The sequence below is a fragment of the Thalassophryne amazonica genome, chromosome 7 (assembly GCF_902500255.1).
Source record: "Thalassophryne amazonica chromosome 7, fThaAma1.1, whole genome shotgun sequence".
In the NCBI taxonomy this organism is placed as follows: Eukaryota; Metazoa; Chordata; class Actinopteri; order Batrachoidiformes; family Batrachoididae; genus Thalassophryne; species Thalassophryne amazonica.
The window spans coordinates 102,088,352-102,106,231 of record NC_047109.1 but is presented as its reverse complement, the minus strand read 5'-3'; the positions used below and the strand labels follow the sequence as shown (position 1 = coordinate 102,106,231).

General features: G+C 42.5%; 1 protein-coding gene across 1 annotated transcript in view; it reads left to right on the top strand.

The window, feature by feature from the left end:
• Positions 1-17,880, top strand: part of LOC117514683 (doublecortin domain-containing protein 2-like) — a 93,027-nt gene that overhangs the window by 41,106 nt on the left and 34,041 nt on the right. The window contains 3 exon segments of the mRNA XM_034175250.1: positions 3,263-3,317; positions 3,470-3,614; positions 3,617-3,649. Coding sequence (XP_034031141.1) covers positions 3,263-3,317; positions 3,470-3,614; positions 3,617-3,649 — 233 coding nt within the window.

The following is a 17,880-nucleotide window of genomic DNA, read 5'->3' as shown; positions in this document are numbered from 1 at the left end:
GGGCGGGGTACACCCTGGACAGGACACCTGTCTAGCGCTTTTGTCTTTTGTGCACTGTACCACAAGGAGGTGCTATTATTTACACACACAACAACACAGAAACAATGGCAGAGTTGTCAAACAACCTACACTTTACACTTATGGTAACAGCAACATGATACTCAGCCAAACTGACTAAACCAATTGAACTACAAAACACAACAAATCAACAACACTAACAACACTGTTAAACTAACATGAACCACAATAACAACACTTAAAACCCCAACACCCTGAACTCCCACATTAGGAGATGAGTTTCCATTGTGTGTAATAAGAACATACATTATTCAGGGAAACTATGAGCTTTTTTGTTGAGTAGATTTATTTTGAAAGAAACAATTATTCACAGTACAAATTAAAAATACACACACACACTCATCTTAACTGTTTAGTCAGATTAAGGGTTGAGAGGGGCTGGAGCTTATCCCAGCAGTCACAGAGCACGAGGGTACACCCTGAACAGGACTCCAGTCTGTAGCAGGGCCACATATAGACAAACAAACACAATCACACCCGCATGCACACCTATGGACAATTTAAAGTTTCCAATCCACCTAACCTGCATGTCTTTGGATGTGGGAGGAAGCTGGAGCACCTGGAGAGAACCCAGACAAACAAGGAGAGAACATACAAAATCCAGACAGAAGGCTACATTTGAGAATCGAACCCATGACCTCTTATTGGGAAGCAACAGTGCTAACCACTAAGCCACCGTGCTTGCCCTTTAAAAATACAATAACATTAAATAAGCAAGATGAAATACAATAAGACTAGAATAAAATAAAATATCTGCAAAGTAAAGAAATTGCTATAGACAAGGAGCACTATAAAGGTATCACAAGAATGTGATGTACTTATTTCCATAGTGGACGTTAGAAAGAAAGTTATAAGTTCGTCGACATACATCAGATTATACAAATATTAAACACATTAAAAACTATCACATCACTATAAAACTATTACAAGTTATATCACAAACAGACCACTTTCTGCCAATTTCACCACAAGTTTCTGTGAAATATCTTGTTCTAATTCTTGTGGAATAAATTTACTTATCATCAGAACAAAGCCACCAGCATACAAAAATAAATTGCAATTGACACCTCCAGTCATATTATTCACATACAAGGTGAGCAACAGTGGTCCTAAAATAGACCCCTGTGGCACACCACATACATTTTCCATAAGCTAAGGGAATGTTGTGTACTACTGCAAATTGACTTGTATCAGACAAATAAAATTCATTATCATTATTATGTCAGGACCTCAACACCATTACATTTTTACATCTTGCTTATTATGAAGTATTTGGAGAACTATGTATTGACAAAAAACTTTTTAAACCTCACCATTTGAAGTCACTATCCTTGTCACACAGGTAAAATTTTTACTTTACATAGATAGATAGATAGATAGATAGATAGATTTTATTGTCATTACAACAAGTGCAACAGAGTTGCAACAAGTGCAACGAAATTATCTTCACACCTAATCACCTGACAAAAATACAATTAATCCACAAATATTACAAGTTGAACGTAATAATGGCACTCATAAGAATTAAAACAACCATACATATACGAGGTCTATTAGAAAAGTATCCGACCTTATTATTTTTTTCAAAAACCATATGGATTTGAATCACGTGTGATTACATCAGACATGCTTGAACCCTCGTGGGCACGCGAGAGTTCTTTCACGTCTGTCGGTTACGTCATTCGCCTGTGGGCAGTCTTTGAGTGAGGAGTCGCCCACCCTCTCGTCGATTTTTTCATTGTTTAGGAATGGCTCAGAGACTGCTGCTTTGTTTGATCAAAATTTTTTTCAAAACTGTAAGGCACAACTGAGTGGACATCATTCGATAAATTCAGATAGTTTTCGGTAAAAATTTTAACGGCTGATGAGAGATTTTGGTCTGGTAGTGTCGCCGTAAGGATGGCCCACGGTGCCTGACGGCGATCTGCGCTTCGAGGCGGCAGCGTCTCGCCGTTTCAAGTTGAAAACTTCCACATTTCAGACTCTGTTGACCCAGGAAGTCGTCAGAGAACAGAGAACTTTCAGAAGAAGTCGGCATGAGGAGTTTATTCGGACATTCCATTGTTAACGGACATTTTGTAATGAAAGAACGTGCGGGCAGAGTCGCATGTCGGGCCGGACCCGACCGCGGGGGGTCGCAACAGGAAAAAACACCTCCGTTGGAAACCTTAACGGGCAAGTTGGAACATGCCCAAGCTGTTAAACAATTTCTCAGTTACTCACTTGTTGAAAGCCATCAAAAGCCGCCTGAATTTTACAAATGGTTTTCAACACGGAGGTGTTTTTCCTGTCGCAGCACACACAGATTCGCCGAGTCATCACGGAAACGACTCGGCGAATTTGCGCGCACGTCTTTCATTACAAAATGTCCTTAAACAGTGGAATGTCCGCATAAAGTCCTCATGCCGGCCTCTTCTGAATCTTCTTGGTTCTCTCACGACTCCTGGGTGAATTAAGCCTTAAATTAGGATGTTTCAGGTCGAAACAGGCCGACGACGGTGCCTGGAAGCGCTGCGCGACGTCCCGCTCCGTGGGAAGTCCTTACAGCGACAGAAACACCCCATAATCTCGCATCAGCCGTTAAACTTTTCACCGAAAACCAGCTTAATTTCTCGAATAGTGTCCACTCGGATATTCCTCACAGGTCCACAAAAAATTTTGATAAAGCAATGCGTGCCTTCTCGAGCAGCGTGTGAAACAAAGGAATTCAGCCGAGAGGGCGGGACCACATCTCACTCAAGGCCTGCCCACAGGGAAATGACGTCAACGACACGTGTGAAAAAACTCACGCATGCGCACGAGGGTTCAAGCATGATTGGTGTAATCGCACGTCATTCAAATCCATATAGTTTTTTTTTAAATAAAAAGGTAGGATACTTTTCTGATAGACCTCGTACATTTGATTGTTTATGTACCCTAAACTTTAAGACAGTCTGTCATCCGAATTGAGGCAATGTGAGTGTGTTGGGTGGCCGCAGCAGTATCCCGCGCAGCCGTGAGCTCGGAGGGAAATGGAAGGAAAGCTGCAGCAGCTGAGCTGTGGCTCAGCGCTTAGTACCAAAATTAAATTTTTACAATGGATAATTTCAGATATCTGTCTTCTTGTACCAGTGATGTTAGACAAGTGCCTTCACATCAAGTGTTTTTGTAATAAAAATAATTTTTGTCTTTTCTGTATTTACAGTATCAGTGCTTACTCTCTACCTCCAATCTACAGATTCCCAAAGCAAAATGGAAATGTAAGACCTGCTTATCGGATGTTTTATAAACTTATATTCCAGATATATGCAACAGCTGCACAGATTACCTACAGTATCACATATTGCATACACAAAACCGTTTGTTGTTTGCACAAGTCTTATCAATTGAAATACATTCCTTTTTCTTGCAGAGTAAGTCTGTTTTTCAGGGAGGTGATGGTGAAGGTGACTCTAAGACCTTTCCTCCAGCCCACAGACACAACAGTAAAGAACATTTGTCTTCCATTGTGAGAGAGATCTCCCAGGCCAGGCTCATCTCCCTCAGGAAGAACAGGAGTAGACAAGCATGTCGTTGGGCGTCACTGACAATGGTAATGTACAGTCGGCATAAACAAATCTGATTGATCCGATTTAAACAGAACAGAAATGATCTAAACAGATCACATCTGTTCTTCATGTGAGTGTCCCTTCTTGTTGTACCTGGTCATAGACTGTTGTAGCTTTATTTAACTATCCATACTGCGTTCATTCAGCTTTCTCATTACTGCATTTCCACATTGGTCTCTAATGCAGTGCACATTGAGAGCTTTCCATAGTGCTTGCTTAGTCCAAACCTTCAGAATTTTCAGTTTGGTACAAACAAAAATAGAAGGTGTGAAATCCAGATCAAAGGACCAAAATTTGGTCCTAAAAGCGGTCGTCTCAGTCCGGAACAAACCTGATCCATGGTATGGTGTATAGCACAGATAGATGATGATGACATGATGCAAGTACCTTTTGGAAAGTTCTTAACCAAACTAAGTGGACCAAATGTTTGAAAACATAAATCTTGGTATGGCTCTTTTTCCGGACTTTCAGTTGTGAAAACCCTCGAAATATTCAGTCTTTAGAATAGAATAGAATGAATAGAATGCTTGTTATTGTCATTATACACAAGGTATAAGACTTTAAGACTTTTCCCCACAATATCAGTGTCACATAGTAATTAGTCTTGAATCTCACAATGGGTGCATGAGCTCTAAAGCTTTCCAAGAAGTCATCTTTAGGAATTAGGCAAAAACTATGGCATTATTAGATGTATTCCTATCATAGTCAATATGAAGTAAATATAAACCTACCTGTCTTCTTGCTGTCAGAGCAGGCCTGGGATCAGGCAGTAGTGCAGCATAGTGCCACATCCACCACACAATAGAACCGCCTTGGGTCCTGGATGGCAACCACTCAGCCAGACAAACTGTACACACACAAAAATAACCATCTGTGTGCTGTACTCACATGAAATGTAGGCATTCCCTGAAGCTTCTCTAGCTGCTGTGGTCCTCAACACTGAGGCAGCGATGTGCTGGATCATGCCCAATGAAACGTGCTACATATCCAAAATGCTGTAGTAGATGTTCCTTCATAGTGCATGTGATGCTCCTCAGCTCCAAGTCACAATTCATTTGACATGAAGTCTTTCCAGTGGTACCCAAGGATTATCCAAAGAGACCTAGTATACTGTTAAAAAAAAGAAAAAAGAGTTTGTCTCAATAATTCTGCAAAAAATACAGGAGAAAAAACTTTAGGAAACAACCTGTAAATATTATGGTATAAAACCTATAATTTACAAAAAAAAAAAAAAAAAAAAAAAAATTAAACCAGTAAATCCAACAGCATTTCTAAGCAAACTTAACATTATCATGTTGTTTTTAAAATAATGTTTTTTCTGTAGAATTTAGTTGCAGTTTTTACTTATTGTACATTGAATCCCATTTGGTCCAGGCCACCAAAAGGGGTTTAGCAGGGGGTCCATGTGTTGATCTGGTTTTTCTAACACAGCTCCAGTTGTATAAGGTGAATGAGCCTCAAGCATCCTTGAATGTGGGACGTTTCACCTGGAAAACAAGCATGCATAGTGTTTGCACCTCTGTGCTGTCACACAATAAGAACAACTCTGAAAATATAATGAATTGTATATCATTTAAACTTTTATTTTATTTTATTTTATTTAAACTTTTATTTAAACTTTTATTTTACTTGAGGGGGAGGTGATGGTCTAGTGGTTAAGGTGTTGGGCTTGAAACCAGAAGATCCTGGGTTCAAATCCCCGCCTGACTGGAAAATCACTAAGGGCCCTTGGGCAAGGTCTTTAATCTCCTATTGCCACCGGTGTGTAGTGAGTGCCTTGTATGGCAGCACCCTGACATCGGGGTGAATGTGAGGCATTATTGTAAAGCGTTTTGAGCGTCTGATGCAGATGGAAAAGCGCTATATAAATGCAGTCCATTTACCATTACTTTATTACTGTATTTGTACAAAGTATGTTAATATGAAGGGGTCTATAAAAAATTATGTCTGTTTGGAATTGGGGATGCTAAATCTCAATAATGGATTCTGTAGTTTTACCATTTTCAGACTAGTTAACAGCATGCAACAGAATAGTGATGCAAGCACTTAGCGGGTTTGCTTCCAAAACAGTATATCACCAGTTCAAGGCTCCCTTTACCCCATTCTCCTTTTATTAATTTTTTTCCAAATTATAACTGTTTTAGTTTGTAAAATTTACAGCATTTTTTGGTAAAGGCATTTACTTATTTTTAATGTCTTTTCACAGAATTATTCTGGCAACCACAGCTGCATGTTTAGGAATTGTACTATTATTATTATTATTAGTGTTATTATCATGGAAAAACATCAACATTTTCTGATTTTTTTAAAAGTGTACCAAAGACATCGTTGCCTTGAGTCCCTGGTTCATATCCAAGTCTCAAAACCTTACAGTAAGAAGGACCAGGAGCCTAAAAACCTGGACCTTCATTCTCATGAAAAGACATCGACATCGCCAAGCACCTCTGTCCAGTGACCCTATGATTCCAAAAGCTCTTCCCAGGAGGCTCTAGATCTCAAATGCCGAAAACCCAGATGCAGCTTCTTAGTGTGTCTACTAAAAGCCACCTGGAGAATCTAATTTACCTGCCACGCTTTGGTTTTGGAATGATGAAATTCTGACCTCCAATGTGTATTTTCAAACTCACCTGTATGTCTAAGATTCCAGGATTTCAGGAGCCTCATCCAATGACACCATTTAATTTGAGTCTCTCACACACACAAGTGAAATCATCACTCCCGTGGAGGCTGGAGGTAATAACTGATCTTATCTTTGAGATGCATACTGTATGTTATAATAGCTGAACTTTAAATTCTTATGCAACCTGCTGCTTTCCACTATGCCCACTAAGTGGCACTGTTGCCCTGTGAGAAATGTTGAAAGCAGGTCTGGCTGGCATGATGATACTAACCATAGTATAACTATAATAAAAACACATTACGTCATCTTCTGAGCTTTTGGTCGGTCCATGTTATTAACCTGCAGAAACTCTTTCTCCTTTTCAAAATTATTTGTGTGCTGGCTGGTAGGTGGTGCGCTTGTCAGCATGTGTTAAGCATTGCCACCCAGGTGTCATAGAAAACGTGTTTCATGCATCAAGTGTTGAAGAGTAAAACAATGTGACTGAGATGGAAATCAGTTTACTTAAACAATTCCCATTTTCAAGACAATGAAATGTTGTGTTTGGATTGCTGCTGTACCGAGTCACAGGTCCAGTCGCAGTCTCAATGGCATTACGTCATCCTGTGCCTCAGGATGGATCTTGCTTTTTTCCTAATTTGGCAGGAGGGTTGACAGCAGATGTCCAAAAGGAGCACAGAGACTTCAGGGGAGTGAGCTGCCGTTTTGCATCAGAATAGAAGACTATAGAATGCACATGTGTTTCCGTGTCTGTTATGTATGTGCACGAACGTTTGAGACCTGCAATGTCACCCTCAAAATCCTCTGACCGTCAGATGTAAATGCAGTATTATTTATTTTCTTGGTTGACATTGGCCAAAAATCTGATTAAAAGACAGATGTCTTGGAAAACAAGAGTGGACATGAGATAAAACTGTTTTAACCACTTACAGAACATCAGAACGTCATCTTTTCTGATCGACCTACGCTTGCTAAACATGCACATCTCGACATGAAATAATTAAGCTTAATTCTTATTGCATGGTGTGTCGTGAAGCAGCAATAGCAGGGTACTATTTTTACTAGTGTGTGTGTGTGTGTGTGTGTGTGTGTGTGTGTGTGTGTGTGTGCGTGTGTGTGGACAAGATAAGTCAAAAAACAGCTGGGTGGATTTTCTTCATATGGTTGAATATTACTTGTATGGATATGTAGAGGTGATCAGATGTAGGAGTAGTTTGGTCACAGGTCATCAAGGGCGCAATTTAGAACTAGAAATTGGGGGGACAAAGTGCGAGGCCTGCAGGGCTGAAGCCCATAGGCCGGAGGTCTGGGGGCCGCTTTAGGCCCCAGAAGCCAACGGTTTCTAGATAACTTCAGATGCATTCTGAGCATCCAGAACAGTAATTTTAATGTTTTGAGAAGACCATAAAGTGGACACCATTTGACTTATGCAATTTGAAACTGTGGATATAATTACTTTATTCTGAGAATAGCCAGCATTGATTTTTAACATCCTGGTGTAAATAAGGTATCACCACGTGTAGAACTCAAAAAGAATGATAGGTTGAGTTTTCATTAAAAAAAAAACAAAAACAAAAAAACAACTACAATGTGGTAAAATGTATTCATAAATATGAAAGAACAGGCTCCTAATAATTAACTATTGCATACTGTATTTTTTTTCTCAATATTTGTTTTTGCATAAGTTTGAAAAAACAATAGATCATAAGTTTAGGATAAATTACTTATCATGAATTAAATTTTCGAAGTGGCACTAATGACAACACTCATACTGAACATAATTTCGCTTGCATAGACTGATTTTGGAGATCAAGCAGTAATTGCAGATGGGCTTTCTGAGGTCCCAGATAGCTTTTCTGATTTCCTTTTCTAACTTTCAGAATTTAGTAAATTAGCATATGGTCCATTGATACTTAACACTACAGTGTTACAGTGTTACAGTTACACATTGATACGTAACACTAGTCCCTAGAGGCAACTATTTTTGGTTTCATATCTGTGCAAATGCAGTCCCAGAAAATTCCGAATGTGACAAACAAGAAACAGGTGTTGTAAACAGGTCAATGCTGCTAAAAATACAAACTTGCAGAAACAAAAATACTATTCCGACATGGTTTTGCACATAAGACTGACATGGTTTGCACATAAGACTGGCATAGCATGTTTCAAGTACACACATGTATGTCAGACGGTGGGGGGGACATACCATATTCTGTCCCCCCGGTTGAAAAGGTGGGGGGGACATGTCTTCCCTATCCCCCACCAAATTGCGCCCATGCAGGTCATAGTCAAAGAACACCTTTTTCTTTGGTATGTCTCAGCAAGCAAGAAGCCACTGTGGCTGATGTTCAGTATCTATTGATCAGCAAAGTATATGTGATTGATTGGTATGAATGACTTCATAGTTAAGTCATATTGTCAAAAATATCATTGCAAACACTTCTATATTTACTTGTATATTATATTGTAGTGTGTAGAGCATGCAGGGTATGGCTTTCATTTCTTATTCTTTCTTTCTTTTTTTTGTAGAGATGTAATGGGAGTCACATGACTGACCATTACAGTCAGTTAGGGGAGGTGATTGTAGCCTGGAGGTTAGAACTGTGGGCGTGTGACAAGACGATGATAGTTTTGATTCCCTGTCAGACAGGTAACTCACAAAGGTGCTCTTGAGCAATGTCCTTAATTCTGAAACTGCATCCGTTGTGCAGCTAAGCGTCTTGCATGGCAGCATGCTGACATCGGTGTGTGTGAATGTGAGACTTTATTGATCTGATATGACGCATGTGAGCCTGTATGTTACCATGGAAATGCCTTATACCTGTGAGTGTTGTTTAACTGAAGATCACAGAAGCTGGTGCAAAAAATAAATAATAAAAAAAAAAAATCTGGGTTTTCTTTTTTATGAATTGAATGATAAACTGTGGGGATGTTGTTGAGCGGTGGAAGGAGTACTTTGAGGATCTCCTCAATCCCATCGTCACGTCTTCCGAAGAGGAAGCAGAGACTGGGGACCCAGAGGCGGACTCATCCATTACCCAGGCAGAAGTCACCGAGGTGGTTAGAAAGCTCTTCGGTGGCAAGGCTCCTGGGGTGGATGAAATCCGTCCTGAGTACCTTAAGTCTCTGGATGTTGTGGGACTGTCTTGGCTGACACGCCTCTGCAACATCGCGTGGCGATCGGGGACAGTGCCTCTGGATTGGCAGACCGGGGTGGTTGTCCCTCTGTTTAAGAAGGGGGACCGGAGGGTGTGTTCCAATTATAGGGGGATCACACTCCTTAGCCTCCCCGGTAAGGTCTATTCCAGAGTACTGGAGAGGAGAATTCGACCGATGGTCGAACCTCGGATTCAGGAGGAGCAGTGTGGTTTTCGTCCTGGTCGCAGCACACTGGACCAGCTCTACACGCTCCATCGGGTGCTCAAGGGTTCATGGGAGTTCGCCCAACCAGTCCACATGTGTTTTGTGGATTTGGAGAAGGCGTTCGATCGTGTCCCTTGGTGCACCCTGTGGGGAGTGCTCTGGGAGTACGGGGTCCGGGGTCCTTTGCTAAGGGCTATCCAGTCCCTGTACGACCGCAGCAGAAGCTTGGTTCGCATTGCCGGTAGTAAGTCAAACCTGTTTCCAGTGCACGTTGGCCTCTGCCAGGGCTGCCCTTTGTCGCCGGTTCTGTTCATTATTTTTATGGACAGAATTTCTAGGCGCAGCCAGGGTGTAGAGGGGGTCTGGTTTGGGAACCACAGAATCTCGTCTCTGCTGTTTGCGGACGATGTGGTTCTGTTGGCTTCGTCAAATCAGGACCTTCAGCGTGCACTGGGGCGGTTTGCAGCTGAGTGTGAGGCGTCCGGGATGAAAATCAACACCTCCAAATCCGAGGCCATGGTTCTCGACCGGAAAAAGGTGCTTTGCCCTCTTCAGGTCGGTGGAGTGTCCTTGCCTCAAGTGGAGGAGTTTAAGTATCTCGGGGTCTTGTTCACGAGTGAGGGACAGATGGAGCGTGAGATCGATAGACGGATCGGTGCAGCGTCTGCAGTGAATCGGTCGCTGTATCGGACCGTCGTGGTGAAGAGAGAGCTGAGTAGGGGGGCAAAGCTCTCGATTTACTGATCGATCTACGTTCCGATCCTCATCTATGGTCATGAGATTTGGCTCATGACCGAAAGAACGAGATGGCGGGTACAAGCGGCCGGGATGAGTTTCCTCCGCAGGGTGGCTGGGTGCTCCCTTAGAGATAGGGTGAGGAATTCGGTCACTCGGGAGGAGCTCGGAGTCGAGCCGCTGCTCCTCCACGTCGAAAGGAGTCAGTTGAGGTGGCTCGGGCATCTTTTCCGGATGCCCCCTAGACGCCTCGCTGGAGAGGTGTTCTGGGCATGTCCCATTGGGAGGAGGCCCCGGGGAAGACCCAGGGCACGCTGGAAGGATTACATCTCTCGGCTGGCTTGGGAACGCCTTGGGGTTCCCAAGGAGGAGCTGGGCGAGGTGTGTGTGGATCGGGAGGTCTGGGCGGCTTTGCTTGAGCTGCTGCCCCTGCGACCCGACTCCGGATAAAGCGGAAGAAAATGGATGGATGGATGGATGGATGAATGATAAACTGCACCAGCATGGCCAGGAGCACTGGTGATCATGATGACCACGTACTGCTTGTAGTGCATGAATGTAAACACAGCAGCACCCTGTAAAGCTACTGAAATAACACCAGCCATAGTGATGAATGTTTTCTGGCCCAAATATGCAAGAGTGATGCACAAAATTACAAAATGTTACATGCATGGACAGACCTTTAAGCATTACATTGCTGTAACTCACTGAATGCTGTGAGGTTTCCACTGTTCATCATGTACAAAGACATCCTGTCTCTCAACTGTTAGTTCAGGGTAAGAAAATATATATTTTCCCAGTGTATTTAGTAAGTATTATTTTTGATAAATTCCTTCAATGTTGCCTCACAGCAAGAAGGTCCTGGGATCACTTCCTGCCTGGTCCTTTCTGTGTGAGTTTGCATGTACTCCCCATGTTTGTGTGGCTTCACTCCGGGTGGTCCAGCTTCCTCCCACTTCCGAAGGCATGTAGATTAGATGAATTGGTGACTCTAAACTGACTGTATGTGTGAGTAGGAGTGTGAATGTGTTTGTCTCTCTATATGTGTTGACCCTGCGGTAGACTTGCGGCCTGTCCAGGGTGTACTCCGCCTCTCGCCAAATGACTGCTGGGATATTCTCCAGCTCCTCCGTGACCCTTAGCTGGAATAAATGTATTTAGAAAATGGATGGATGGACACATTTATCTGTTGCTTCATTGTCGAGTGAATACTTTGCATTGGATACATTGTTCACCAGCACATCTTGCCCCATTTGGTCATGGTAGACCCCTCCGCACAGTGGCACATGGAGTCCACCTTGAGTCTAGAGTGGAATAAATGTTTATTGTCATTGCATTTCTGCAGTGAAATTCGGTAGCATGGCCCAAGCAGATAGTCACCCCTTTGAGTCTGGTCTGCTTGAGGTTTCTTCCTCAGAGGGAGTTTTTCCTTACCACTGTCACCTGTGTGCTTGCTCTGGGGGTTGGTAAGGTTAGACCTTACTTGTGTGACGCACCTTGAGGCAACTTTGTTGTGATTTGGCACTATATCAATGAAATAAATTGAAATCGAAATTCTGGTGGCACTTTCCAAACAGCTACATATATATATATATATATATATATATATATATATATATATATATATATATATATATATATATATATATATATATATATATAAAAAATCAACATAACAGCAGCTTAAAAAACAAAACAAAACAACGAACTGCCTCACAGGATGGTAAGATCATCTCTAAATACCACCCCCCCTCCCCAAAAGAAAAAAGTGCTTAATAAATTATAAAGGTGCTTAATGCTTAGTGATGTAGGATAGTTTTTGATATGTAAACAGACTGTATTACTTATTGCACATGTTGATATCCATTACTGAATGTCTGTGTTTGTGTTTGTGGGCGGGGGATGGGGTGGGATTATGGAGGCTACAGCTCTGGGTTAAAAGATGTTCCTTAGCCTATTAGTCTGTGCCCCTATAGTGCAATACCTCTTCCTCAGCAGCATGAAGGGCAAGCAGGGAATGTCCTGAGTGCCTGTTATCCTTGCAGATGGGCCATGCTTTCCTCTGCAAGCGCTCAGAATACACAGAATCAATGTTCAGGAGCTCAGCTCCTACAATCCTCAGTGCTGTCTTCACCATCCAGGACAGATCTCTTCTGTCCTCTGCCGTGCAGCTGCTGTACCACATTGTGCAGCCCTGGCAGAGAATGCTCTGGATGGTGCTTCAGCAGAAGTTCCTGAGCAGCTGTGGAGCCAAACCAGCCTGCTTCAGCTTCCTCAGGAAGAACATCCTCTGCTGGGATTTTTTTCACCAGGTTGTGGGTGTGTAATGTCCATGTCAGATCGTTGGTGATGTGAGTACCAAGAAAACCTGATTGAGTCCACCCTCTCCACCTCATCTCAGCTGATGTGTAGTGGGGGCTGTGAGACTCTGCTGGTCCTGTGATGACCTCCTTGGGTTTGGTGGTATTGAGGACCAGGTCGTTGTCTGCACACCACTCTGACAGGTATTTCACTTCCTCTCTGTACCATGTCTTGTTGTTGTCCTTTATAAGGCCTACCACCGTAGTGCTAACAGCAAACTTTTTATCAGGGTGCTGGAGGAGTGAATAGGGACACAGTCCTGGGTGGAGAGTGCAAGACTGAACACACACCAATGCGGTGTGCCTTTGTTCATGGTTATGGTGCCAGATGTCAGGTTCCCCATCCTGACATCCTGAGGTCTGTTGGTCAGGAAATCCATAATCCCTGAACAGAGTGATGTGGAGAGTCTGAGGTTAGTGAGATTATAGACCAGTTTATGGGGGATTACAATATCCCTAGTTCCCTCTATGTTTAAATTTGGCCCTGTCCATGGTTCTGAAAAGGTTTTAAATGAAACACAGTAAGTTGTGGTTTCCCTGAAGTATGTATAAGTTATTTATTTCTTTGGTTATTTATTTATGTATTTACTTATTTACTTGTTAGTTTGTTTTATAAGTAAATGCCACAATAAACATTGTGAAAACAAAGTAATTGTATGACAGAAAACAGTTATTTTTACAATCCACCATTCTATGAATGCATTATTATTATTATTATTATTATTATTACTACTACTAATTCATTTTTTTTTCCCATTTAGTCAAGGCATCAGTAGGGGAATGTGAACAGGGCTGTACTCACTGCTCCTGATTGTCTTTGCATTAGCTTCTTCCATGGCTATAGTCCAGGGGTGGCCAAGTTCGGTCCTCGAGAGCCACCTTCCTGACACTCTAAAGCCCCGTTTACACATAGATGGTAAACTCTCCCGGAAGCATCCCGGCAGAGATTTTGCCCCCTCCAGGCCGTTTTAGGGATCAAACGCCGTACTTACGCACACGGGGGCGTGGTTTTGTTCTGGCTTCACCGGGAATCATCGAAAAAATTATTCAACATGTCAAATAATTCCAGCCGCGCTCCCGGAGAAGTGGCCTGACGATGGAGACAACGCGAACAACGGCATTTGATACTTTTTAATTGCTGTGTCATCCCGCCCCTTCCTGTAGTGTCACAGTTTACACCGCCGTAATTGGCGGCCGGCGTTGTATTCCTAACCAACGGCGTGTAAAATGGCGATAGAGCCCACATCGGCGTCCTCAAAGGCGTTTTAACCTGCGACAGAGGCAGACAAAACGGCGGCGCTAGCGGACAGTACGCTGTTCTAAACGCCACCTCCCGGTTAACTGTGTTCCAAATGGCCGATAGGCGGCGGTCAGTTTAAAAACGCTAGAGCGCTGCATGCAGGTCTCTCACTCACAGCCAGCTCCAGATATTTTTGCAGAGAAGCTCCAGTATACCTCCTAAAATAAAATTGGCAGCAGCAAGGACTTACCAAGAGGTCTGGTTCAGAAGCAGAGGGTAGCCCTGTGGTGCAGATGGAGCAACACGTTGAGGAGGGGAAAAGGAGAGAAAAGAAAAGGCTGAGAGATGAGCTCCCTCCCCCTGCACTGACAGTTGCTTCAGCCTATTATACTCTGGGGGCGGTGCCTATATGCAAAAGTTCCTGGAGTAACGCAGGATTTCCCTGGATAAATCTAGCGGTACACAGGGCATTATCGGCGGCAGCAGAACACCGCCGTTCTCACGCGTGTCTTAACCTGCGATTGTAAAGGATAGAACTGGGTATTAACCCCCGTGGCCTGACGTGTGCCGGATGCTACGGCGTCAAAACTCTGCTTTATTCGGCGGATTTAGCTGCGTTTTATCCGCGTATTTGCAGCTAGTATGGCGCTCAAAACGCCGGCGAAATGCTCCGCCCCTTTCCACTGCGAAAACAGCCAGAACTACCGCGAACTTCGGTCTACGTACTACCCGCTGACAAAACCGTCTATGTGTAACCTGGACTTTACTTGTCTCCCTGCTCCAACACACCTGAATCCAATGAAAGGCTCATTAAAAGTCTGCTAACGAATCTTTCATTGGATTCAGGTGTGTTGGAGCAGGGAGACAACTAAGAGTGTCAGGAAGGTGGCTCTCGAGGACCGAACTTGGCCACCCCTGCTATAGTCCCTAACCTTATCTGGCAACATATGGACATTGTATGTTTTTGGTGAAAATATGAGGATTTCAAAAACATTCTCAACATGCAGATTGACAGCCGGTCAGAGGATTATGCTGCTATTTCAAATGTTTATTTGTTTGGGTAATCTCTCTATTTAGAATAATTAAAGTTTAATTTTGCTTGCTTTTGCCCCTTGCTGTGGCCAAATTGCTGCTTTAAAACTGAGCACAACAGCCTGGTGCTTCAAGGGAGACAAATACAGAAAGAGAGGGAAGGAGAAACTTTGGCAGATGTTCAGATCTATTTTAATGTGACAGGAGCAGGGAATATGTGTCAGTGATGTTGTTTTTTTTAAATAATACTTGCAATTTGACCAATCCTTATTCCTTGAAGCAGAAAGTTTGCAGCATTTTAGGTCCTTAATTAATTGTTCGAGAGAATGATTTTCATCATGTATCTTGGCAGTGACATGCTGTACACGCCTCTGGGCACTTGGCATCTGAGATTGAGAGACACTTGGGAAGAGTTTATGGAGTCATGAAGTCGCTGGACAGAGGGGTTTGGTGATGATGATATCTTTGCAGGAGAACAATGGTCTACATCTTAAGGGTCCTGGTGCTTCCTGTCTTACTGTGCAGTTGTGAGATTTGAATGCTGACCAATGGCCTAAGGCAATGGCTGGATGTCTTTGGTATAGGCCTCTTCAGAGGATCCTTGGGTGCTACTCGAATGACAGTCACCCACAATATTTTGGCCTTGTTGCGCATTTCTCTGTGCATGATCCAGCATACAGGTGCCTCACTGCTGAGGACCCCATTAGCTGGAGAAGATCAAGGAGGAGATCACATTTCTCCCAGCTGAAACAGATGGATGGTTACTTTCAAGATGGTGGTGATGGACCAGTTGTCTACCTGGGTGGCTGCAGACAGGACCCAAGGCAGTTCTGTGGTGTTATGGATGCTGCACCATTTAGCTTTGCAAAACTAAATAAGTGTAACACAGTTTTGTTTTTTGTTGTTTGTTGTTGTCCTCTGTAGTCACAGATAGAGTAGTACCGCTAATATATACTTTGTTAAGTAATTTACCAAAGCACTGGCTTGGTTAGTCTTATTTTCACACTTGGAATTCTGAGCCAAGCTTGGTATGTTCTGTTGCCAAAGTTGCAATGCCAGGAATGCTGGCTGAATGACAGATGCTTTGGAAAGTGTGCAGGATGAAACCCAAGCTTTCTTGGTGTGCTGGAACACTGGAGAGGAGATGTTGTCATAAAGATGTCATGTCTTTATAGATACTTTGATGAAAGAGAGGACACAGACAGAAATACAATGAGACAAACAGAATGATGACAAAGAGAGACGGGGTGGGGGAAGAAAAGACAAAAGAGACTGAATGACCTCGTAACATGAGATTTTCTTCCTCTGTTCTGCTGTGACTGCTTTGCTGCACATAGGTTCTTTTGTGTGTACATAATTTGAGTGTGAGTCTACGTGCCGGCCCCCATTATTCACTCCCTGTCAACTGTCGGGAACCTGACTGAGGATAACTCAAGCAGTTTCTGTCTGGTATATTGTAAAGTGTCTGACTTTTCTGCTTCATTAGAGTGTACACAGTGCAGAGTGACAGCAGGGATGAGGGGGTGGAGGGTGAGGAACAACTCATGCAGCAAAGGCCGCAAGATGAATTTGATCTTTCTACATGAGATATTTAGCTCAGACAACTATAATGACAGCTGGTGCATGCTGTACCCAGCATTGATATCCTTTATGTTAGCCCTTTGAAAACTAGTACATTTGGTCATATTGCCTAGCCAGGATGTTTCAGAAATGACACATTCACAATGAACAAATACAACCAATTCATGCTGCATTCACGTGAGTAGTAAGCAACAAATGGAAAGCTGGCTGTTCCGTTATTTTTAATGAGAGGTTGAGAGAAAAATTAAGCCACCTCTGGCTGAACAGTGGCAGCTGTGCACTGCGACGGCAAGTTAAAGATTTCAACTTTTCCAGCTTGTGACAAGGACAAACCAGATGTTGTTTTGGACACCTGGAGATGGTTTATTTAAGTGCAGAGAGTCGCCTGGTTTTAAGCAGGTAAAGATGAATAATTTGTGATATTTCATAAAGGAATTACTTTATAACCTTATAAAAAGTTAAAATTCTATATGCATCTTACAATTAAGTAAATTGTTGTCCATGTTGTTATCACTGAAAAATTACTGCATCCTTACATCATCATCTGCAGCCTGGCACTGCAGACCAATGAAATTCTGTTAGACCGTGGTGATAGTTTTTCTGATACTGTTGACCATAAAATTTTATTACAGAGATTAGAGCATGCCATAGGTATTAAAGGCACTGCGCTGCGGTGGTTTGAATCATATTTATCTAATAGATTACAATTTGTTCATGTAAATGGGGAATCTTCTTCACAGACTAAGGTTAATTATAGAGTTCCACAAGGTTCTGTGCTAGGACCAATTTTATTCACTTTATACATGCTTCCCTTAGGCAGTATTATTAGATGGCATTGCTTAAATTTTCATTGTTACACAGATGATACCCAGCTTTATCTATCCATGAAGCCAGAGGACACACACCAATTAGCTAAACTGCAGGATTGTCTTACAGACATAAAGACATGGATGACCTCTAATTTCCTGCTTTTAAACTCAGATAAAACTGAAGTTATTGTACTTGGCCCCACAAATCTTAGAAACATGATGTCTAACCAGATCCTTACTCTGGATGGCATTACCCTGACCTCTAGTAATACTGTGAGAAATCTTGGAGTCATTTTTGATCAGGATATGTCATTCAATGCGCATATTAAACAAATATGTAGGACTGCTTTTTTGCATTTACGCAATATCTCTAAAATTAGAAAGGTCTTGTCTCAGAGTGATGCTGAAAAACTAATTCATGCATTTATTTCCTCTAGGCTGGGGGTCGTTTTGACCGTTGGGGTTTTTACGTAAT